The sequence below is a fragment of the Gadus macrocephalus genome, chromosome 5 (assembly GCF_031168955.1).
Source record: "Gadus macrocephalus chromosome 5, ASM3116895v1".
NCBI classification, from domain to species: domain Eukaryota; kingdom Metazoa; phylum Chordata; class Actinopteri; order Gadiformes; family Gadidae; genus Gadus; species Gadus macrocephalus.
Genome location: NC_082386.1, coordinates 14558341 through 14581455, shown reverse-complemented (window position 1 = coordinate 14581455; position 23115 = coordinate 14558341). Strand labels below are relative to the sequence as shown.

General features: G+C 46.7%; 2 protein-coding genes and 1 long non-coding RNA gene across 7 annotated transcripts in view; all 3 read left to right on the top strand.

Annotated features, from left to right (window-relative positions):
• Positions 1–14046, top strand: part of pcnt (pericentrin) — a 39017-nt gene extending 24971 nt beyond the window's left edge. For 2 of the 4 annotated variants that reach the window (XM_060052629.1, XM_060052627.1), the window contains 22 exons: positions 419–439; positions 784–1020; positions 1333–1503; positions 1799–1951; positions 2044–2211; positions 2346–3389; positions 4550–4720; positions 5049–5232; positions 5715–6046; positions 6146–6239; positions 6471–6643; positions 7042–7317; positions 7561–7787; positions 8004–8133; positions 8493–9266; positions 10028–10216; positions 10575–10787; positions 11290–11516; positions 12136–12215; positions 12281–12422; positions 12603–12727; positions 13854–14046. In XM_060052629.1, coding sequence (XP_059908612.1) covers positions 419–439; positions 784–1020; positions 1333–1503; positions 1799–1951; positions 2044–2211; positions 2346–3389; positions 4550–4720; positions 5049–5232; positions 5715–6046; positions 6146–6239; positions 6471–6643; positions 7042–7317; positions 7561–7787; positions 8004–8133; positions 8493–9266; positions 10028–10216; positions 10575–10787; positions 11290–11516; positions 12136–12215; positions 12281–12422; positions 12603–12727; positions 13854–13897 — 5175 coding nt within the window. In that variant the 3' untranslated portion in view covers positions 13898–14046. The remainder of the gene's footprint in view (positions 1–418; positions 440–783; positions 1021–1332; positions 1504–1798; positions 1952–2043; positions 2212–2345; positions 3390–4549; positions 4721–5048; positions 5233–5714; positions 6047–6145; positions 6240–6470; positions 6644–7041; positions 7318–7560; positions 7788–8003; positions 8134–8492; positions 9267–10027; positions 10217–10574; positions 10788–11289; positions 11517–12135; positions 12216–12280; positions 12423–12602; positions 12728–13853) is intronic. The other 2 variants (XM_060052630.1, XM_060052628.1) reach the window with 1 other exon arrangement.
• A 708-nt stretch (positions 14047–14754) lies between these two features.
• On the top strand, positions 14755–21017 carry senp2 (SUMO specific peptidase 2). Of its 2 annotated transcripts, none has more exons than XM_060052639.1 (17): positions 14755–15071; positions 15320–15381; positions 15477–15586; positions 15685–15757; positions 16107–16194; positions 16283–16454; positions 16582–16691; positions 16794–16879; positions 17236–17293; positions 17393–17462; positions 17957–18112; positions 18369–18500; positions 18684–18911; positions 19237–19316; positions 19512–19596; positions 19707–19802; positions 20121–21017. In XM_060052639.1, the coding sequence occupies exons 1-17, from the start codon at positions 14905–14907 to the stop codon at positions 20181–20183; spliced, it is 1836 nt and encodes a 611-aa protein (XP_059908622.1). In that variant the 5' UTR covers positions 14755–14904; the 3' UTR covers positions 20184–21017. The 2 variants fall into 2 exon arrangements, with proteins under 2 accessions (XP_059908622.1, XP_059908621.1); XM_060052638.1 differs by having other exon boundaries at positions 16077–16194.
• Positions 21018–21902: 885 nt separating this feature from the next.
• Positions 21903–22886, top strand: LOC132458127 (uncharacterized). Its single transcript, XR_009525864.1, has 2 exons — positions 21903–22291; positions 22420–22886. It is a non-coding gene; the product is annotated as an uncharacterized LOC132458127 (long non-coding RNA).
• The last annotated feature ends 229 nt before the right edge of the window (positions 22887–23115 follow it).

Here is a 23115-nt window from a genome sequence, read left to right as displayed (position 1 = left end):
GGTTCTTAGACTAGGCTTCCTCCTCCTCTTACATTCAGCACCGTTAGAAAGTCCTTATATTTCAATCAAGTCAATCAAGCTCTGTTTAAATCCTATCAAAGTAAACGTCCTTTGTTTTTTTACTTAACTGCTATAATCCATGTATGCAGCATTGTACAGATTATATAGTATTGGTATTATAGTATAATTATATTTATAAAAAAAAAAATAGCATACGTTTTATAGAACAAAAAATAAAGCTATTTCTGCCTGCAAGTGAATGCTGAAATTGGTAATGGTGTGTTTTGGTTTGGTGTGGAGAGTCTATTTTGGATTGTTTACTAATGTATTGCGACTTTGGTAACATGTGTTCATTGTCTGCCAATGAACCATTTGTTTGCTGTGTGTTTGTGTTCTTGCTCTGAACGGATTGCTGTAGATTGAGGACTTGGTTCAGCAGGTATGAGATCCAACATTAGCTTGTCTCTTGGCTCCCAACTGCACGTGTGGGAATAAAAATCATTTCAACATTGCTTCATGGCTAACCCTCCATAGATCGTAGATCTGCGTATAACCCTCTGTAGATCCTAGATCCCCTTTCCTGTCATCGTGAATCCTGTTCTCCTTCATCCTTGCCTCACAAGCTTTGCTCTGTGCATTCGCTTAACAAAAGTAGCCTAATACCCTTGCCTGCAAACTGTATTGATCTCAATATTAACCAATCACCAATCATTATTTTGGAGAAACCCTGGTCAATGCTGGAGGCCTCTTGTGAACTAAGTGGTCTTGTGTGCATCTTCCCAGGTGGAGAGCCTCCAGGTCCTTGTCAAAGACAAAACAGAAGACTACGACTCCCTGATTGCAGCCAATCAGCAGGCCCAGAACGATCTCATGGAGCGCAACGATGAGATTGACAAGCTGGCTGGGCGAATCAGGGAGCTCGAGCAGGCGTTGCTCAGCAGCGCGGATAGCAACCGCGCCGCCTCTCAGCTGGAACAGGAGGTCCAGCGGACGAAGCTGCGGGAGCGGGAGCTCTTACAGGTATCTGACCCTACAGGAGGCTAAAAGCCTTCTCTAGGAGGCTAAAAGTCTTCTCTAGAGGCCCTTGCAGCCATTGCTTTCGATAAAAATATATATATACATGTTGATGTGGATATAAGCCATCCAGCCATCACTGAAAAAATCATCCCAGAGGATTGTGATTATCTCTAACTCAGTTGGCCTGTAGAGTGAGGTCGGGAATCTAATATTGAACAAAGAGATGGCAGCAGTAGAAGAGGTTACACTATGCAGGTTAGGTATTGATGCTCCGTCTCTGGCCGTCTCTTAACCCTCTCGGTCTCTGTTTTTCAGGACAAGCAGGGGCTGGAGCAGCAGCAGCTGGCCAACAAGCTGCAGATCGCCGCTTTGCAGTCCAAACTGGATGAGAGTCGACGTTACCATGACGATGCTCCTGACCCCACCCAGCCGCTCCGAGATGCCCTGGACACAGCTCAGCTGAGCCTGCAGAGCAGAGAGCAAGAGGTCTGTTTTGTTAGGCAGTGCCCCAGTTACAGCTCCCCCTCCTGTTAGTAGTGTGCATGTGCAAACACTGATTATTACAGGTGGGTGGGATTCCGTCTTTGATTTGGGTATGGTATATTTTCCTGGGTTTGTTGAGGTTATGTAAAAGGAAATGAGGGAGGAAAAAAATTATGTATGAAGATTGAATGGGCTAAAGTGATAAGATGTGCATATTAGAGGCAAATCAGAATGATGAATATCAAATCTGAAATGTACAAAAGAGGCTATGATTTCAATGCATATTTCTTTGGTTTAGGTTGAGTTGCTCATGAGCCAACTGGAACAGGTCCAGGCCAATTTCAGCATCAAAGAGGTGGAGTTGAAACACCTCGCCCTGCAGCTTGAGCTGATGACCAATCAGAATGAGGCTCATGTCCAACAGCTCCAAGACAAGATTGTCACACTCGAGGTGAAGACAATCTTATCAATTTGATTACCAAAAACCTCTTAACAATGATAGATTGTTTTCTTCGACTTATATATTTTTGTCTTTGCATGTAGGAAAATATCTCCGCCCTCACGATACAGCTGGAGGAGACGGAGGAGCTGAGAGAAGAGGAAGAGAGCCTCCCTTCTGCACTCCTCCAGGAGAAGAACCTGGAGATAGACCAACTCAACCAGGAGATCCAGAGACTGGAAGTGGAGATGGAGGGCAGCGAGAGAGATGTGGTACATGAACACGCACATCTTTTATATATCCCCACCTCGGCGGTAGTAGCCGTCTCCACGTCTCCCATGTCCTCGGTTTGTCCTCGTACCTTTTCCTCAACTCTCTTTATCGTTGTCCGGTCTTCCCGATCCAGGCCCTGGGCGCGGAGCTGGAGGAGCTGCGGTCCCGGGTGGAGCACCTGGGCTCCGACATCAGCCGGCTGCGGCAGGACAAGCAGGACGAGGAGGAGCGCCTCCACGAGGTCATCAGCACGCTGCAGGCGGAGCTGGCCACGCTGGGCCCCGCCCTGCACGAGGTCAGCGACTCCCAGGACGGCGACAGCGTCAACCCCTCCTCGTCGCCCAGCCCCGAGCTCCGCAACTACCCGCTCCCCGGGGGCGCCGGGCGCAGGGGGGCGCCCGGCAGCCTGCGGCAGGAGCTGCGTCTGACCCGCTCGTCGCCCTCCGCCGCCTCCTCCTCGTCCAAGTCCCTGCGGGCCCGCCTGGACGTCCTGCAGACCCAGCTGGAGACGGCAGCGGCAGAGAAGGAGAGCCTGCAGCGGCTCCTGCTCACCCAGGAGGAGGAGTACCGGGGCTACGGGGAGGAGCTGGGGAGGAGGCTGGCGGAGGGCCGGGAGAGGGCAGAGGAGCTCGGAGAGCTGCTCACCCAGAAGGAGGCCCAGCTGGAGGAGGCCAATGCCCGCGTCGCGCAGCGTCCGGAGGGGGAGGATGGGGAGAAGGAGACACCGGAGGAGGAGGAGGAACGCTGGAGAGCTCAAGCCCTGGAAATCAACGCCTTGCGCGGGGAGAGAGACCAGCTCAGCTCGGCGGTGGTGGAACTGCGGCAGTCGGAGGTGGAGCGGGTGGAGACCCAGAAGAAGAAGGAGAAGGAGTTGGCGGACAGAGTGGAGTCCCTCAGAGAGGCCAACGTCGCGCTGCAGAAACAGATCCAGCACACCAGCGCCCGGGTGGAGGCCATGGAGCGGCTGGTGGCCGACGGGAAGGCGCAGGTCCTAACCCTGGAGTTGGTGAAGGCAGAGCTCTTTGCCGAGCGCGAGGCGCTGAGAAGGAGAGAGGGAAGACTTCAGGAGGAAATAGAATGCCTTAGGCAGGAAGTGGTGGCACAGAGAGCCGTCATCAAACAGCTTCAGCTGAGGGACAAGGAGGAGGTTCCAGAGAGGGACCAAAAGAAAGTGCTGGTGAGTTCTGCTTATTTTGGTCTTGGTTTGTCTTATAAAGAAATGCTATTCTTAATTTCTAGTCGGTTACAATTGTGTTGCAGATACTTATTTTTTTCATCAGATACCATATTTATTCATCAGGCCGCACATCTGATGCGGCTCACCCGCTTTAGTTAGCGGGGCGCTAGACCTGTGTTCTATGGGTTAGTCTATGGTTGTATCCGTTTTCTGGGTCTCGCGCCAATAGCACCGGTGGCCTGATTCGTCTAATGCACTCTGTCAATTGCCGATTAATAAATACACACAATTAGAATGAGAATAAGAAGAATTCTATCTGAATACCAATATATGAATTTGTATACTTGAACGTGGGACATTCTCCTCTTTTTGCGGGACCTGTGACCAAGGGAAGACTGTCCATCCTAAAACTAGAAGAACAAACACAACTGCTTAATACGTTTCTTCTTATCAATAAATAGGCCTAATGACATTGAATCACATACAGCACAAACATGCATAGCACCTTAAACCTGAAAGCGCTGTGCATGCCTTCTCGGTTGCACAACAGCAGCTGGCGACCTCTGGATGGAAACTAGTGTTACTGGTAACCCCAGTGTTTTCAGAGGAAAATACACCATCTGAAAATGTCCACGGGGAAACAAGCTAAAGAACCGAAGCTAGCTCCCTGCTAGCGCAGTGCTACCCTGGCACTGTAAAGGAGCAGCGAACCAGACCACATCTGGCTGTAGTTAGAGAATGGTTTGATGATATGTGGGCTACATGCACACAGTCCTCCTTTCTTACTGAGAGGGGAAGTGACAATTTAAACAAGGAAGTAAAGAGCAGCAAAATACACGGTTGCTCTTGTTTACGCCTAGATGAGCATTTGTGTCAACTCTGTTCATCGGACCGGTAATGTGATGCAGTAAGAAATGGTTGTGGTCATGCAGAAAAAAAGCTATGTAGTGTATGACTCATTGGTGTGGTGCAATCTCATATGTTCTCTCTAATGTCGGCGGCTAATCGCATGCAGCTAATGTTAGCAGTGTGAACTCTTTTTCTTGACACATATATTGCGGTATATTTGACAGGTACTGGTTTACTTTATTGCACTGAATTATTAATGTATAATTTAATGTTTGAGTGAAAACTGACGATCCCCCCCTTCTCTGTTGCAGACGCATGCTGAGTTGACCCTGGCCAAAGCAGATCTTGCCTTAAGGGAGAAAGAGGCAGCGATAGCCAGTCTCTCGGCTGAGCAACAGGCCTTGAGGGCAGAGCTTGCTGCCGTGAAAGAGGGGCTTTGCTCCAGCACAGAGAGGGCTGAGAAACTCCAGGAAGAAGGACAGGTAAGACGGACATCTGACCCGTTACACACTACTGTTGATCAAGTCCATTTTATAGAAGATCAAAACATATGAATATAAGATGAAAAGGTCATGTAGGTGATTTGACCCAAATATCTTCAGCCATGAACTTATGTTGACAACTAGAAATAATTGATAGATTAACCATCACTAAAGGCTTAAGGCAAACCGGCATAAAGCATTTTTTAATTCCTAACTCAAAGACAAAAAAGTATTTGTGATGATTCGACATGACTTCAATTCCAAACCTAAAGATTAGTTCTGCCAGATTGGTCTAACTCTTTCCCTTCACCTCCTCTGTTTGATTCAGACCAAAGATCGGGCTCTCGCCGACCTCGAGACGTACAACCATCGTCTGAAGGCGGAGCTGCGGGGCCTGCAGGAGGACCTGGCCGTGCAGGAGGAGGAGCTGGCCTTTCAGCAGAGGGAGCTGCATCACCTGCGGCAACGCTGTGACCAGCAGGAGGATCACACCCAGGGCTCCGCACAGAAAGGTAATGAGCATCAACACGCATTCATGCACAGATACTTATTAACTTTTACTTGTTCAGAGATTTGGATGAGTTTTGTAAAGATGCAGGAAATTAAGGAGCCGGTTATTATTTCATTCGAGACATCTCGAATGAAATAATACAGAGTATAAATGGCTTACTTTTTTTGGTAAAATATAATTTTTGGTTGAACTAGAAAAAGGGTAGTTTGTTTTTGGCCTATAATTTGGTGAGCTTTGTCAGAGAGAGATTTGGTTTGGGCTGTTGGAATAGGTGGAGCTTTCATATGATGTCGCTTCAATCGCTGTCATGAAATTCATAACTCTTGTCACATGCTTTATCTTTTGATTGGGGTTAGAATGGTTCTCAAGATGGTTATGATGGACTAACTATTCTGACATTGGCCCAGATATGGGGAGGGATGATTAGGTTCATGTTTATGTAGTCCTGTAATTCTATCTAAATATAAATATGTTTTCCTCAAGCTCTTTCACACGGAGGCTTTGAAGACCACCTGGGCGGGTCCCGGGATGAGGCCTCACTGAGCTCCCCGGAGGTGCTGAGGAGACTGGAATGTTCTGAGGACCGGACCCGGGACCCCTTCCACGCTTCTGTCCTCCAGGCTTCCCGACTGTCTCTCAACAGCACGACGGGGCTGGATCTGCCCCAGGGGAAGCCCTCAACCAAGGCCAGGATGATGGAGCAGCCACGGTCCCGGACCATCACCCCAGAGTCGGTCAGCCACAGTACCCGCTCCCCAGGCTCCACAACGGCCTCGGACAACTTCTCAATGGCCTGCTCGCTGGACGTTGACAAAGTATGTGCTCTGGGATGTTACATTCTCAATGCCTTGAGTCGGGTCAAATAGTGCTTTTGGACTTAGACGAATGTATGTGTCCGTCATTTTTCTTCTTAGATGGATACCCTTGACCTTACGGCTCCGCCCTCTCCGGTGGGCTCCCTTTCCTCCCTGTCGGCTCCAGAATGGGCCAGCGATGGATATGGCAGCAGTGAGTATCAATGTTGGTTTTTGTTTTCTGGGATGTTTCTAGTGCAGCTGGCCGGGCTTCGGCATAATTTGTTTGGCATAATATACCAAAAATCATTCATTTGAATCACGTGATAAAAAAATACGTTGAAATACTGCATGAAATGTGTCTCAGCCATGTCTTTTTCTTTCTCCCACTCCCCCCCCCCCCCCCCTCTCCTTGCCCCTCTGCCCTGTGTCCCTCCCCCTCCAGATGTGAGCTCGGAGCTGGGGGTGCGTCTGCGGGCCGAGCTGGAGCACACGGAGCGTCTGGACGCTCAGTTCGTGGAGTACCTGCGCTGCCGGGGTATGAACCCCGCGGCCAACACAGACAGCGCCGCAGGAAGCTGGAGCTTCAGCGACGAGCTGCTCTCTCCCGAGCTGCAGGTGGGATTGAAACGCTCCTTGATTTGGGACTATAACATCCTTTATAGTACAACTAAAGCATGCTGCAGAAGCCTTATCCGAGCGAATACAAATGCCGGTTTTCAAGAGGCAGGTTGGAGTTGGGCATCTTGCGCAATAATGCCTGCAGGTTAGGCTGCAGACATTTGGGAATTTAACCCAGGAATTGTATGGCTAATCATGCTGTGTGGTTGAAATGAAAGATGAGAAAAAAGTAAGGGGGGGGATTTTTTGTGAAATCCCTTATGATGATGGAAATTATAATCTTTCAGTATTCTTCAAAACATTTTGATTTTGACGAATAACAAAACTTGCTTAAAAAAAAAAAAAAGTTACTGCTCATCTTGAACTACTACTCTTCCTCTTTTACTATCATGTAGGAAATACTGAAAAGGGTCCATCAGGAGTCCTGCCGAATTCTGACCTTGTCCCAGCGTCGGGCCACTACGTCATCCCAGCATCAAGGCCCTGTCTCAACAGTCCTTTCATTGGATCAGACGCTGAGTCAATCAAATGACCAGGCGAGCCCATTGGACCGGCCCGACGGGTTTCCATCCGCCCCGCCTATGGGCTGGCAGCAGGAGAAGAGGGCGCTGCAGGAGACAGTGGTGGCTCTCAGAGAGCTGCTGTGTCGGATGGCACAGAGAGACACACAGGTAAATCAGGTTTAGCATTTCACCCTCTTTGTTTACTGCTTTCAATAAACGATTCAGGTTAAACAACGTCTCAAACGGGGATGAATTTTTCCCTCCAAACATCAGTTCAGTCTGGGGTTGTTTCCCCAGGGAACAATTTAATGCCGAAAAGATCATCATAACTAGGGACAAATAGCATGAAGGTGAATTTGACTTTATCGCACTGCAGTCTCAACCGCTTGCCCATTGCCCTCTCTTGATCAGGGTGCCCCTGGAGGCGACGACAAACGTCAGCAGATGGCGACGGCAGGGAGCGACGGACGGGTGGAGGAACAGCTGAGGGCCGAGTTACAGGAGACCCAGAAACGGCTGCGGGAGGAGTTGGAGGAAACCCGGAAACAGCTCAGGGTGGAACTGGGGGAGACCCAGAGCCAGCTGAGCGCCTCCCAAGTCACCCAGCAGGAGCATAGGAACGCCGTCCAGTCACTCAGGTACCCAGGCAGTACCCACACGATCGCATGCATGCACGCACGCGCACACGCACACATAGCCTAATCTACTTGCCGTAGTTGTTATTCATTGTGTTTTTTTGGGGGTTTTGTACCCCACCCTCGCTCTGCCACTTCCTGTCCCCTTTCCCCGACCCGGTCCTATTTTGACAATACCAAACCAATGGCTCACGGGTGTGGGCTTGGCTGTGGTTCCAGGCTGGCCTTGCAGGCGGGCGAGGAGGGCCTGCAGGAGGAGCAGAGCCGCGTGGAGGAGCTCCAGGCCTTACTGGAGCAGGAGAGAGCCCTCACACTGCGCAGGGAGCGCGAGGAGGAGGAGCGCAGGGAGGTACGGCGTACCCACGCGCACATCGGGCCACACACACACTCGCACACACCAGCATGGGGACACAAACGCACGCACACACACGAGCATAGGGCCACAAACAAACAAACACACACATGAGCATAGGGCCACAAACAAACACACACACACAAGCATAGGGCCGCTAACAAACACACACACAAGCATAGGGCCACAAACAAACACACACACACAGACGAGCATAGGGCAACAAACAAACACACGAGCATAGGGCCACAAACACACACGAGCATAGGGCCACCAACACATGCCCACCCCCCACGCTGTGGTAGAAACACGCTTTAATGACCCCCCCCCCCCCACCCTGTGCGGCCTCACAACAGGTCATGCAGGGATCTCTTGAGCAGAAGGGGTCAGAGGTGGTGGCTCTCAGCGGCCAGCTGGAACAGGAGACGGTGGCGTGCAGCAACCTTCGGCGGGAGCTGCAGATAGAGCAGTCTCGCAGCGGGCTGCTGGAGAAGAGGCTGGGCGACGCCCACAGCGACCTCCAGGAGGAGTGCAAGCGCTCCGCCCAGCAGCACGACCTCCACCTGCAGGAGAGGAGCCGGCTGGAGCGCCTGCTGGCGGAGGCGGAGGCGCGCCTGGACGCCGCCCACGGGACGCTGGAGGAGGAGAAGGAGCGCTGCGCCAGCACGCTGGACGGGTTCGGGCGGCGACAGGAAGCCAACGCGGCGCGGGACAGGAAGCTGGTCACGGACATGCAGGCGCAGCTGGAGCAGGAGCGCCGGCAGGGGGAGGAGCTGGCGGCCGTGATCGACCGGCTGAGGGCGGAGCTCCTGCAGGTGAAGAGGAGAGGCGAGGAAGAGGAGGAGCAAAGGAGGCGCGACGAGGCCCGTAGGGAGACGGAGGCCGCCGCCCGCCTGCGACACGCCTCGGAGTCGCTGAAGGAGCAGAAGCGTGCGGCGGGCTGCACGCTGGCGGCGGAGAGGGAGCACGGCGCGCGCCAGGTTGCAGAGCTGGCCGAGCTGAAGGAGAGGCTCCAGGCGGCCGCGGACGAGGACCGGGAGAGGGAGAAGCAGAGGGAGAGGGAGAGGAGGAAAGACGGCCAGAAGCAGATGGAGAGAGAGAGGCGGCAGGAGAGAACAAACAACAAATTGGTGAGATGACAAGCTGTTGGGATTTTCTTATCAACGTTTTATCACCAATGCGTGAGTTTGATTCGCTCTTACAAGGAATGACCAGATCTGCCAGCGACTACTCAGCCTGCCCAGTGGACTTTTGAGACTGGTAGCCTGATCTGTCCAGAATACATCAGGGTGACAGGCCCACCTGTGATGTCAATAATGGGTCGATCCTGCTACTAGCCTCAAAAATGGGGGTGTATCTATAAAGAGCCAGTGAACCCATTTGTCAATTTTATTTGATCGTCGACATGTTAAACTAGGCAGTTTTTGCACGGTTACTGAAATAAGTCCCCGATTTGTTTCTGTGTGTTCTCCCCAAAACACTGTTTGAGCGGTCCACTCTGCTACGAATGCAATGCAGGTGGCGTTCCTTTCATGGCATCTGAGTGCCTCGGTGGCACGGTGTGTGTGGACGTGTGGAGCTCTGTCTGGGCAGCGGGTGACTGCGGCGACCGAGTTAGAGTTTAGCCTTTTTATTTTTATTTGATCCCAGCGTCCAAGACTTGGGCTTCCCCGACACATAATATAACGCTTCGGTGTGGGTGGATATTGAAGTTTTGTCTAAGCCGCAATGCAGTTAATGTCCGATTGAGGGATAGGATTCCCGGACACTTTGCTAGGGTGTGTGTACGCCGGTTTAATATACTCTGAAATTCAGTGGGTTCCCGCCGGGCTCTTTAATATTAAGCGTTGAGCTGTAATCTAAGTCACAGGAGACTGGTGTTTCTTTTCAGTGTGAGCTGGAGCTATTGAGGGAGCAGGATCAGCAGCGCGTGAAGGAGCTGCAGCAGACTCTGTCGGAGCTGGAGAGAGAGGGGAGGGAAATGGCCGCTCAAAGGCTGTCCGGCTCAGCTCACCACACCAGAACCGGCCCCACGGCCAACCGTAGCGCCCAGACCGACGACACGGTACCCAGGGATCAGGTATGGAACGGGCTTTTATGGGTTTTCTACTTATCTGAACAGCACAACAACCCAGGGAGATTGCTGAAATATTATTGGTTGGATTAGATCCATAAATCACCCCATTCTTTGTACTTCACCAAAGTACAAAGAATGTACTTCAGTTAAGTACAGACCCTAACTAAAATGTATTATTAATTTAATAATTCTATATGTATTCCATAATAAATAAAACGGTTCATTTGATTTGTGTTCATCTTCAAAAAAGAAATGTGTTTTAATTATTTCAGCAATTTTGTATTAACAATAAAATTGCTGTAGTGAGGAATATTTTTACGATCATTTACATTTAAATGAGTTTGAAATCCCACTTCCCCAGGCCAAGTCTTCCCCTGAGCTGGTGCAGAGGCTGCTGGGGGAGAACTCTGAGCTGACGGAGCGCGTGGCGTTCCTGAGCCAGGAGAGGGTCGTCCTCAAGCACACGCTCGCCGGCCTGGAGCGCCAGCGGCGCCGCGCCGAGAACGACCTCGCCAAGGCCGCCATGGAAACGGAGAACCGGCCCATCATCGGCGACGCGGTCGGCAACGGCAAGGTGAGACGGGGATCCTGAGAATGAGCAGAACGACGGATTAAACTGAGGGCACTTCCGTCGCAACCGTTCTCCTCTTGAGGAAACTAGCGGAGAAGTACGGAATATGTTGCTTTCGGTAACCTCAGGATCGGCAGTTGTATAGCAACTGTTTCCTTTGGATACAAATTGATCCAAAAGAGTGAAGGCCTTTTTCTGGATTAACAGAGATGCAATCCTCAATACAATTGGATTAAAAACTGAAACAGTTTCAATCGATGAGTAGAATCCTCTAAATACATGATAGGACCATTTGCAAGGAGGACAGAGCATGCTGGTCTTCAGTAATCTATATCTGGGAGAGGTTTAAGCTTCACCAGACACTTGTATATAACGCCATCGATTGTGTTGATGAGTTGCTCTTTGTCCGGCCAGCAATCGATGACGACGATTCCGTTAGTATGAGGCGGGATTCATGACACCATGAGCTGATGACCGTGCCACTCCACCTTCCTCCCTCCATCAGGTGCAGCGTCTCTACGAGCGGTACCTGCGCGCTGAGAGCTTCCGGAAGTCCCTGGTGTACCAGAAGCGCTACCTGGTGCTGCTGCTGGGCGGCTTCCAGGAGTGTGAGCAGGCCACGCTGTGTCTCATCGCCAGCATGGGGGCCCGCCCCTCGTCCACCGTCCAATCCAAGCGCAGACCCCTGGGGCGCTTCAGGGCCGCCGTGTGCGCCGTCATCGCGGTCTCGAGGTGAACCACAGCGTCGTCACCTTAAGACGAACACTATTGATCCAAGCCAGGGAAATGGGGGTCGTGATAGAAAGCCTTTGAACCTTCACGGTCACTTTTTTACACGGGTATTTAATCCATTGATTAGTATTATATCGGCAGTAGAAAGTTTCTCAAGAATGAAACCAGCCATTCAAGAAAATATTACATTTTATTATGGCAAACTAGATTCTACCCCTCCCTCCCCCCAAGGTAATGCGAAAACAAAGTGGATTTTAAATAATAATTAAAACCTACTGAAAATATACTATATATATATATGCAACTCTATGAAATAAGAGTTGTAGAAATGTAGGTGCAAAGCTGAGGGAGAAATTAAACGGTGTACGGTACATTGTTGAAACTACACATATTTGCCCTATCACACATGATCGGTCATTGTTCAAGGAGGTGCTGTGTGTGTGTGTGTGTGTGTGTGTGTGTGTGTGTGTGTGTGTGTGTGTGTGTGTGTGTGTGTGTGTGTGTGTGTGTGTGTGTGTGTGTGTGTGTGTGTGTGTGTGTGTGTGTGTGTGTGTGTGTGTGTGTGTGTGTGTGTGTGTGTCCAAGCATTTATTAATTTTGTCCTCATTTAATTTTCCAGAATGAAATTCCTGACCAAGAAATGGAATCGAGCCATCAGGCGCATGTCAATATCTGGAGGTGTGAACGGACATTCTTCAGGTCAGATGAAGGACTGCTACTGTGTGTGTGTGTGTGTGACCATTAACCTTTCTGTACATCGTCAGGTTATCGACCGGAGGTCTTGAGGCTGCAGCAGCGATCCAACTCTGAGGCTTCCCCTCCCACCCGAGACGGTAACCTCCTCTACAGAGACTCTGCGTCGACATTGGTCCCTCCGGTGAAGTCCCCCTTCAGACTGCACAACAGGTGGGATTATTTTCCAGAAGTTCTCTTAGATAGATGATGATGGTTAAATGATTTCCTCTATGAGGTAAATAAATTACTATTAACAATATTAACTCTGCATGCAAGCGTACCAAATGAAATAAAAATGAAATAATTGTATAATAATTGTTTCTCAATGCTCTGACTGGTTTTGTTGACAAGGGCCCACTCTGGTTCCACTGTGATCTCGGTGCCTGCTGGGACGTCCCAGGACCCTGAGCGCACCCTGACGGAGTACATCCACCATCTGGAGAAGGTCCAGCGCCGGCTGGTGGGCTCAAAGCCTGGTAAGAAACATGGCCTGGATGGGTACAGAAGGGCCGTTCAGAGATCAATACCAATTTAGATTAAATGTACAATATACCATAATGTACAGGTTTGTAGAGCCCCATACACCTTTAATGGTATCAAGTGTCCCAACTTGTCAGATGGCTTCTAGTTTTGAAGGAAACTATTTGTATGTCTACACCACAAATTCCCCACAATGTGGTGCGCCTCTTTTTGGGATCTGCTGGTTTACAAAACAACACGTACTGTGGCTACATTCATAATGGGTTGTTCTCCACATTTGACTTCCTATGGCTCCTGCTCCATGTCACCTATGCTCCATCATATCCAACCCAGTAAACAAGGCCCACCTAGCCCCTCCTTTAACTGAGACAATTAGAAGGCAGGCAGCCTGTTACCGCGATATGATTGGTTACCGGCAGCGCTGGCTGAAGGAGAACAGGACTTGGCTGTACCTCAGCTGCCTGTCTCCCCATTACCTGAACGGCCCAGGTGAGTGTTGGTGAAAGCCGCTCACCCCACCCAAATAGTCATAGGTCACCGCTCTGAGACTGGCTTCCAACAGTAGTCGATTTAACAGCGACATTTTATACCACCAGGTGTGTGACTTCTGACATCACAAGTGGGCGTGTCCACCTAGATGTATGGTGGTATAATGTGTCACCTTAAAAGGTTGACTGTGATGCTCTACTGGAATACCATCCCACAGAAAGGGTTTCCTTGTCGTGAAACACAATTTTCTTTCACCACCTCTCCTGGGGTGCTGAGCGGTATACACCACAGTTTGAGGTCCAGTGCTGCACTGCGGTACCGGGACGGAAGGTTGATCAAGTAATTCTTGCACTGGTTTCGACTGACGTGTACCTTGAAAATGGGTATGGTGGATGAAATGTTGTCCTCAAAGTAAGTCCCCGTTGTGGTCAGTGCAGTTGGATCCATTGCTACCACATGAACTGGCTGTGCAGGTGCCGACTTGTTCCTTGCAAAACATTTCAACAAGGATCACCAATTGCCCCATAAATGTATGAAAGATATTATCGATCAAGGCATTGGCTTTGTGGCATGGATCTTTGCAAGTTTGTTTTAAAAAAACTTTTTAAACAAATGCTTTATTTTCCAAACCAGGTTCCTCAGCCCTTCATATCCAAACCAACAAGTCGGAGCACTGAACAAATAAATGTGTCCTCAGATGTTGGATTTTCCCCTTCCACAAATAAGATGATTTTAGAAATGTTTTAGATTATTTTAATATATAAATGATAGAGCAGATATGATACTTTTTTAATGCATTTTCTTACGGACATTTTTCTATGCCATTCTTAAAGTGTTTAACAGTTTTTATGTAGTTTTGCTTGATATTTTTCTATCTTTATGTATCAATAAATGTTATGTATATAAATGTTTCTTGGTTTTAAGGTTTTCAATACATAAATGTGTTTATTCATGTATTGTGGATGCACTTTGAGTAACAAGATCAATACAACTACCAATTGTGTAAATGCACTAAGGTGTTGATTTGTTTTGTGTATTGTAATAATCTTTCTACATGCAAAACAATAAATATTTTAATTTACTTATTTCAAAAAAGTGCACTTGTATCAAATAATAAGGAAATGTTTATTTATAATTTTTTTACAAAGGGACAAAATATATTGAACATTAAAAAAAAAAAAAAAAAAAAAAGTAAATATACAGGATTATAGCCGTAGGCTCATTTCCATCCTTAGTCCCTGATATGTTAGTGTATGTATTTGATATCACAGGCTCTGCTTCAGAGCTGAACTCTGCAGTCCGTAACCTGTTGGTAACTAAGTGAGAGGTCTTTATATTATGTAATCACGAAAGAGGCGTAATTGTATTTAACCAAGCTGTGTATCCTGTTATCCGAACCGCGATTGGCTGTTCTTATTATGCATACGCGCCAAAGACAAGCGATTCTGCCAATGACCGGAGAGGCCTCTTTTCTCCATCAAAGGTTCTCTGGTTTCTATGAGGTCAGAATGGAGTTTCCGCCCCCTTTTTCGATAACAGGACGCCTTCTTTCGTGACGCACATCAGTTCCAACACATCGAAGCTAGGCTAACGTGGCTTCGCAGATTGTTTTGGTTATGACACTTGTAAACTAGACCTGGCCCCTAAAGGGGACCGCGTTTCTGTTTTCTCTTATCTTTCTGGGATGTATGGATGGATAGTCGATGGAATATCCTCTCTTTTTGAACCCGTTTCGGACCAAAATCATACTGAGTGGCCTGGCAATAGTGCGCAGGTACCCGGGCGAAGTGCTGTGACTCCGGGTACCCGACCAGAGAGCCACGCCAGACCGGCTAAACGCAATTATCAAAGGTTGGTGTATGGTTTTGCTCTCTGTATTATACAACTAAACAGAATATTAACCGACTATGCTTTGCTACGTCGTATTTGTATGTCACAAAGATACTATCAGCCAAATATTGGCTAGTAATCCAATAACAAGCAACTGTCAGCCTACTAGCTTGCGTTGGCTAACCCTGCACATTTTAGCACAGCTATTCAAACGATCCTATCTTGCTATTGGTAATATCTACTCCGTGCTAAAATGTTTTGTGTTTCAGTGTTCATGTCTCCAATGGCGCATCCCAGGGCGAACAACGAGAGGCAAAGCGTCGCAAGTTAGGTTTGTAACGTTAAACGACGTTTCTTTCATTCCCTTTATTGCATTCAGCAACACACTTGCATTAAGCGAATTTCCAAATTTTGTTTATTTTTCAGATGTTGTGTTAAGCTTTGTCAAAAAGGCTGTTGCGGGAGTAGCTGGCCTGTTAAGAAGGAATCCACAGAACAAAAACTGCGAAAGGTATAGACGATATGAAGAATCCAAGGTGGGTCATTATCATATCTGCAATGTCACACTACCAACCAAAAGGGCTACCAACTTATTCAATTAGAAGCCTTTGTTCAACTCTTACTTATTTTCTAGATCCAACCGGTAACACTAATGGGTATAGATGAGCTCCAAACTTCATGGCTGACTGGCACTAAATGGAGGATGGGTATGTAAAAGTCTGGAGGACAGTCGTCGACTCTAAACCTATCAGGGAAAGTTTCCCCCATAGGTCTTGTGATACTTGGGTTAGACTGCATTTGCATTTCTACCCTCAACACCTGTTTAGTGATTCCTCTAATTTCTCCAAACCCCTCTGACTTTGTCCAAAACCATTTCCGCATGCACACTTCATACTATATATTTGACATTGCTGTATTGTATTCATTTAATCTATTTATTGAATGTCCTTTTGCAGTTGCATTTTAGTACCTCCGTTCCTACTGCACCAGGACATAAAGATTCATTGTATTGTGCATGCTTACCAGGCAATAACGGTTTTGGATCGCGGTCTGCAGATAATTCAGCTGGAGGAATAAACGACGGGGACGGGGCCGGGAGGAATTCCTTCCCTAGACCTTCGCCTCTTTCCGTCAGGAAATACAGGCAAGTGATCTGTCGTTGGATACTAATATTTGATTAAAATGAGCTGAAAAGTTATAGAAGGTAATGGAAAACCATTGCTCTAATCCAGTGGAGCAGTGCTGTCGGGAGGGATTCTCGATGGGGGAAAAGACAGAGGGCCGTCGCTGCCCTCTAGGTCTGCCCTGGGTGTCGGCCTCGGAGCGGCTTCTGGCAACGCAGAGCTCTCGCACCTCTGCTTCGGACACGGCCGCTGCTACACTCCCGGTGTCACCGTGCAAGAGGTAAGGGTGTCCGTCCGTTGGCTTTTCCTTGACTTGTGTTTGAGCTTTCGGTGTCTGCAACTCCAAGCGCAAATCACCAGACTGTTTCGTTAACAACTCGTTGTCATGCGTTGACTGTTCCTCCCAGGCCATGAAGCAGAACGATAAGGAACATTACAGGCGTCTGTTGGAGATGTTGGGGACGGAGAAGTGCAGCAAAAGTCAACCGCTGACCTACAGCAGAACGACGCCCCAAGCGTAAGTGTATAATGTTAAACACTGTTGCGTCATTTTGTATTGTCTTTAACTCATTTAAAAAGGATGTCTTAACCCCCCCTCCCTTCCATGTTTCCTTTCCAGCGTGTCATCTCCCCAGGGCGTGTGCAGACAAAGCCGTTTTGCAAGAGCCTTTGACTCTATGCCCAGAACGACCGGATCCGTTCCAGGTGAACCACACTGCTGTCCCTTCTCCTCTGAGAACCGTGTTGAACATTATTTCCAACGAGTAACTTCATTCAAATGTATATGTTGAAATAAGTAGGAACGAGGAGGTGCTATTCACAGGTGCATGCATCCAAACTGGCTTAGAAATGTGGTTGAGAATTACCAAAGCATGGCAGCAGTTTAGAAATTAAACGTACTCTTGTACATGCTACACCAACAGAGCTAACGATACTAGACAAGGATAAGTGCATACAAATCAATAAAATATCAACAGAAGTGCAATTACGTTCATTAATATCGCTGAAGGATATGCATTTACCTGAGGAATTACTGAAGGCCTTACAATTCTGTTATACAGCAACCCCAAGTGCGTACTCATGGAGAGATTCATCTGCAACTAATGATGTTAAAGAGAGGTTTGTGTTTTTGCTTTTGCAAGTACTCAGTCCGCTAGCATTACTATGCATGCTTATGTTATTTGAACCATATTGTGAATGGCTGCCTATTGTCAACAGGAGGACGGACATTCTATTCACTAAGACACTGACTGGAACGTTCCAGGAGAAACAGGGCAGTTGGGCAAAGGTAGCAATCTCTCCTGCTATAGTGGGTATATAAGGAATAGAAAATAGGGCTGAACGATTTTTGGAAATCCAATTGCGAATTTTATTTAAAGATCCCATGACATGCCACCAGGTGTGATTAGCCGATACATCCGTTTTGAAAATCGGGCTCTTATGACATCACAACTAGGCTTGTCACACTCACACCTGGTGGGATGTCATGGGACCTCTCATTTTTCGGTTGAACTCACTCATGTCCCGCATGCGGGGAGGGTAGTGTCCGGTACACATGAACCTGTGTTTCAGATTCCGACCCTCGTAATGGTTAGATAATGTAACATTAAAACAAACACTTTATTTATTTTTTACTTGAAAATCGCGTTCTGTTACATTGCAATGTGGGTTTGGATTGGATCAATCATTCAGCCCTAACATAAAATAAAGCGAATTCAGTCGCCCCTTTTTTTAGTTGTTAAACCATGTCTAGTCTCTGACATGTTGTACCTTTCTTTGTAGTCTAACCAGAAGCATCCATCGGACACGGACCTGTCCACCGAGGTGGCTACGCGGCTCCATCTGGTGGACCCGGTGCTGACCCAGCAGAGCGACAAGCCCCCGACACGCACTAACCTCACGCGGCACGCTGACGAGGACCTGCCCCGACTCACTAGGGTCAGAACTAACCGGGTGCTGCCATTTCATTTGTGACGTGTGCCCATGTCAGGGCATACTTCTTCATTGTCTCTCCTTTCATCACCTCTAAAAAAGGCAACAGGATTTTATAGCACTAGATACACCACTCTGAATAATTGTAGTTTTTGCAAATCCAGTTTTAAATTTGATGCACCATACAAATTGAATCCGGTTGACTTGGAGCTCTCAACAGAAGATCTTAAATTTGATTGGGTGTCCGTGTGTCCGTGTCCAGGACATGGCAGAGGAAGTGAGTGCAGCCCTGAACCAAGCTGACCCTTCCCTGGTACTGAGTGCGGCCTTCAAACTGCGCATCACGCAGAGGGACCTGGCCACTCTGCGGGAGGGCAACTGGCTCAACGACGAGGTACATTCGCTCGTGAGGCCCAATGGTGGAACTAGTCAACGTTCCCTGGTGGTCCTTTGACGTTTCCGTCAACTTAAAAATGTTGAATGAACGCAATCTTTTATTTTTAAGTGTGGTATCATTTACGATCACTGGGACTACAGTTCACCTTGCATCCTCGACGTTGTACAACTCCCCCCTCAGGTGATCAACTTCTACCTCTCCCTGGTCATGGAGCGCTCGTCCAGCCAGGCTGCCCCAGGGCCACGGGTCTACTGCTTCAGCACCTTCTTCCTCCCCAAGCTGCGTGGGGGGGAGGGCGGGCAGGCTGGAGGCCACTGGGCCGTGAGGCGCTGGACCAAGGCCGTGGACCTCTTTCTCCATGACCTCATCCTGGTGCCCCTGCACCTCGACGTCCACTGGGCCATGGCCGTGAGTCAGAGCCCAAACACCCTGAACGATTGGCCTAATACTGCCTGATGAAAAAAAAAAAAGTTTCATTCTTTAAGTTGATTCATGTCGTCGAAGCAATATGGGGGACGTATTATACCACCAGGTGGGAGTGTGATTAGTCATTACAAGCAGTGTTGAAAATCCTTGTGCAAATAGACTTCATTCAAAGGCCATCAAATGGCAATTCAAATGATCTACTGATGTGGTTATGGTTTTATGTGATGTATAATTGCTCATTTTATGTTAAGGTTTAACTCTACCCCTTTGTCATATTGTGTTGTATTCTTTATGCTCTTTCTTTTAGGTGATCGATCTCAGAAGCCAATCAGTGAAGTCGTATGACTCGATGGGTCAGCGGCATGATGACATCTGCAGTCTTTTACTGTGAGTCTACATTGCGATCCTCCACACACAAACTACAGTTTGTTAGCCAACGATGAATATACGACCTAACTGTTTTTTTAGAATGTGTTTATATTCATATCACCATTGTGACGCTTGCGTTAATTGTAATGTTGTAGAAAGTTCCCTGTTAGTTTTGCCTATAAATAAACTCTACATCCCTCTTTTCACCCCAAGAATCTTCTTGAGGGAGGAGCACAAAGTCAAGAAAGGAAAGGACTTGGACACTTCAAGGTGGACCGTTAGCAGTATACGGGCCTGCGTAAGTTCCCATGGACCGCACATTGGCATTGACACAATCTGGCCAAAAAGATACAGTCTGTGTTTCTTCGCTCAAGACTTGCCTGACCCTCTTTATGTCCCAATGTCTAGGAGATTCCCCAGCAAAAGAACGGCAGTGACTGCGGTATTTTTGCATGTAAATATGCAGACTACATCTCTAAAGGAAGGCCCCTGGACTTTAAACAGGTAAATGTTTTATCTTTTTCCCCATCTGGTATTCTGATTGCTATAGTCCATCTAACTCTTACTTGTAACTGAGAAAAATAAAGTACAGAAATCGTTGGATTTTCGGGGAATTTTCCAAAAATAACAAGGCCGTTGGCCATGTTTTTTTACATTTTATCTGTACATTCGTGATTTTAAAGTAGCTTTGGAATGCAAACGATCTGTCCCGTCCTGCCTTGATGAAGTGTGAGAATTTACCAGAATTTTCAGATTTTAGTATTTTGCACCTTTTTTTACACTTGTTGATAAACCAGGGCTTCTCCTCTTCTTCCTCTTTAGTGCCACATGCCCCTGTTCCGGAAGGTCATGGTGTGGGAAATTCTCAATAAAAAGCTACTCTAGAATTCTGCAACCCACACTCTTCTATCAAGTAGCTGCTAAGAACAAGGATATTCCTCATTGTGGAAGCCCAGCTTAGTGCATACTAATTTAAGGACTGACGATGATTTATGCCCTAACCGGCCATTCATATTTTGGTGTCTGTGGCTCACTGGTCTTAACCGATTTAACAATTTCAATTTGGCTTATCTCTGAGTTGTAATTAGGGAAGTTATTGAAATGTGAGAAAAGAATGTTACCAATGTTACTAATTGGCACTACTGATTAAGATTTTTTTTATTTTTCATCTTTGGATTCTTTTTTTTTTTTTTGCTTGAATACTGCCTAAAGTGCCTTGATTGTATTATTTTTTAGCAGACATTAAAGGTGTTATATATATTTTGTGTATCTTTTTCAATCGGCTCCAATGAAGAATTTAGTTTTGTTCATACAGTTGTTCCCTTGGTCAAGAGATTCCAACTGTCCGTACTGGTATTCAAATAATAGAGATGCAAATTAGTCACATGTATACAGCAACTGTATTTGTTGCAGTACCAGTCCCAGCTCATTTGACTTTACTACCGTAAATAAATTAAGCGTATAAATTTGGCCAAGATTTTACAAAATTCTGTAAATTAAAGTAAAAGCATGTATAATTTCATCAGTTGCCTATGTGTGAATGTGTGTATTGGTTAGTGTGCAAGCATGGTAGTTCCTTTTTACTCATCTAAATCTGGTCCATACATTTCTGCATTTCTTTCATGCAAAACTGCTTAGGTATACTACTGTATTACATCTGCAAGTTCAGATTTCTGCGAAGAAACAGACCTTTCCGGTAATAAAGCATTTATTTTGTTACTGGTTTTGCAATGCTTTTTTTTATTATTACCTTTGCCGAGTTCTGAATTTGTTTGAGTGTGTTTAATTTAAGATTTTCTCTCAAGGTCAATTTTGAGACTATATAGGTGATTCTGGTTCATTCATTGAGTTTTTGAAGCATTATCTGGAAAACTAGCTGTAGGGGGCGCTACTGTAATTCAGACAATATTTCGGGGGTGTGGTTCTCAAAAGTTTAAAAAAAAGGCATGTTCCACGTAGTTTTCTGATCTGCAGAATATTCGTCCATCCAACAAAAAAACGGATTTGAGATTCTAGGCAGAGATTTCTGATATCTAATCCCGAGTTGAAATGCGATTGGCTGGCTGCGCATTCAGAGGGATTGCATCCGAGTGTATCCGACAGTTCTATATTCATTGTATAGACTTGTCGATAACTTAATTTGTGGGCAAATTGTGAAATACAAAATAAGAAAAGGGATATTGTTCGAACCTTTACATGTGGTATAAATACATACGTAGATATATGCATTTCCAAAATTATTCTATTCCACATCTATTCCAACCCTTCCCTCTCTGTAATGTAAACAGAGTCTGAATCGTCCAGTGGTAAGGTAGCGTCCTTCCTCCAGAGACGGGCAGTGCAGCACTGCTGTGGTAGGCCACTGGGCCAGTCGAGGCTTCCCCTGAAAGCATAGCTGCAAGGAGCGGGCAGCGTTGAAGTACTGCAGAAAAAACATCTCCTTTGACATGTTTTATATCTCTTGGTCTAAGCGAGCAATTCCGCTTTTGATTGTTTACATTAATATAACATGTCTGAGATATTATGTTCTGAAAAATACTTTCATTTGATTGTATATCTTGTAATTTAAGCCAGGCTCAAATACTCTTTATTCAAAAGGGCGTAACCACGCATTCTTTGGGGGGGTCGTGTCCCCCCCAATGTTGAGAAAATACTAACCTGTCCCCCCCAATATACAGCAGGATAAAATGTAAAATATATGTTCTCTTTTTATGAACCCTGTCAATGGATCGGTCTCTTGTTATGTCTTATTTATTTTTATTTCAATTTATTTCCGTTTGTTAAGTGTGTAAATCCCCCCTCCTAATTGTACACTTGTGCGATTTAGTTTGAAACCACCTCGCGACTTTCTGCGTTGTCATGGTTACCCCACACTCTTTCTTCAGTGAGAGCCAAGAAATAAAAGTAAAGTTGAGTAATGGAGGATTTGAGGTTACCTAAAAAGCAGAAGAAACTGGACCAACAGCCAAGCATACGCAGTTTTTTTTCAGACAGTAAGTAACTTGATACCGAGCTTTGAGTAAGCAAATAAAACGAGTAGCCTCGTAAAAGCAGAATATTAAATATAGCTCATGAAGGTCAGTCGCTGTTCTTTTGATAAAATGACATGGTTACGATGCAGGCAGCACAGAGAGAGAAGGAGAGAGACAGGCATGCTGAAAGCAGTGACCAGACAGGGACATGCTCTGAACATGCAGGTGATCAGGTGAGTCATTTGAATGTAAGTAACGTTATTTAACGTGTTGGAGAGGAGGTAACGGACAATTTAAGGTTACTTAAAAAGCGGATAAAACTGGACCAGCAGCCGAGCGTACACGTTTTTTTTTTCTCCAGACAATTAGTAGCTTGATACCGAGCTAAATGTGTGAGCAAATAAAACGAGTAGCCTAATTAAAATATGAGACATTACATTATTACATGCTTTGGGTATGTGGTATTTTTCCATTGGAAGCTATCCTTTTTGCTACAGTACTACTGGAAGAGCACAATTGTAATTGGTAGGTGTGTTTAAGGTCAGTAAGCAACTAACCAAAACAAAGTGTGTGTGTATGTGTGTGGGGGGGGGGGGGGGGGGCGGGGCAGACATTACATTATTACACTATTCCTTTAGATGTGAATTCAAATGGTCAATGTAGTCCTCGAAACTATGTTCTAAATGTCCACATTTTCATATATAAATATAGAATTGTAGGCAATGCACTTAACAAATAATAATAAAAAATTGGACCCCCCCAATGTCTAAACCATGGTTACGCCCATCTATTTGAGATCTATTACTGAAGGAAGCGAGATTTAGTACCATTCTGAATGTGTGTTA

Excerpts from the sequence above, each read along its gene's own strand:
- senp2 (XM_060052638.1), top strand. The coding sequence starts at position 14,905 with ATGTATGGATGGATAGTCGATGGAATATCCTCTCTTTTTGAACCCGTT. Across the intron at positions 16,195-16,282 it reads CTTTCCGTCAGGAAATACAG|TGGAGCAGTGCTGTCGGGAG; the intron begins GCAAGTGATCTG and ends GCTCTAATCCAG. Across the intron at positions 18,501-18,683 it reads GCAACTGGCTCAACGACGAG|GTGATCAACTTCTACCTCTC; the intron begins GTACATTCGCTC and ends CTCCCCCCTCAG.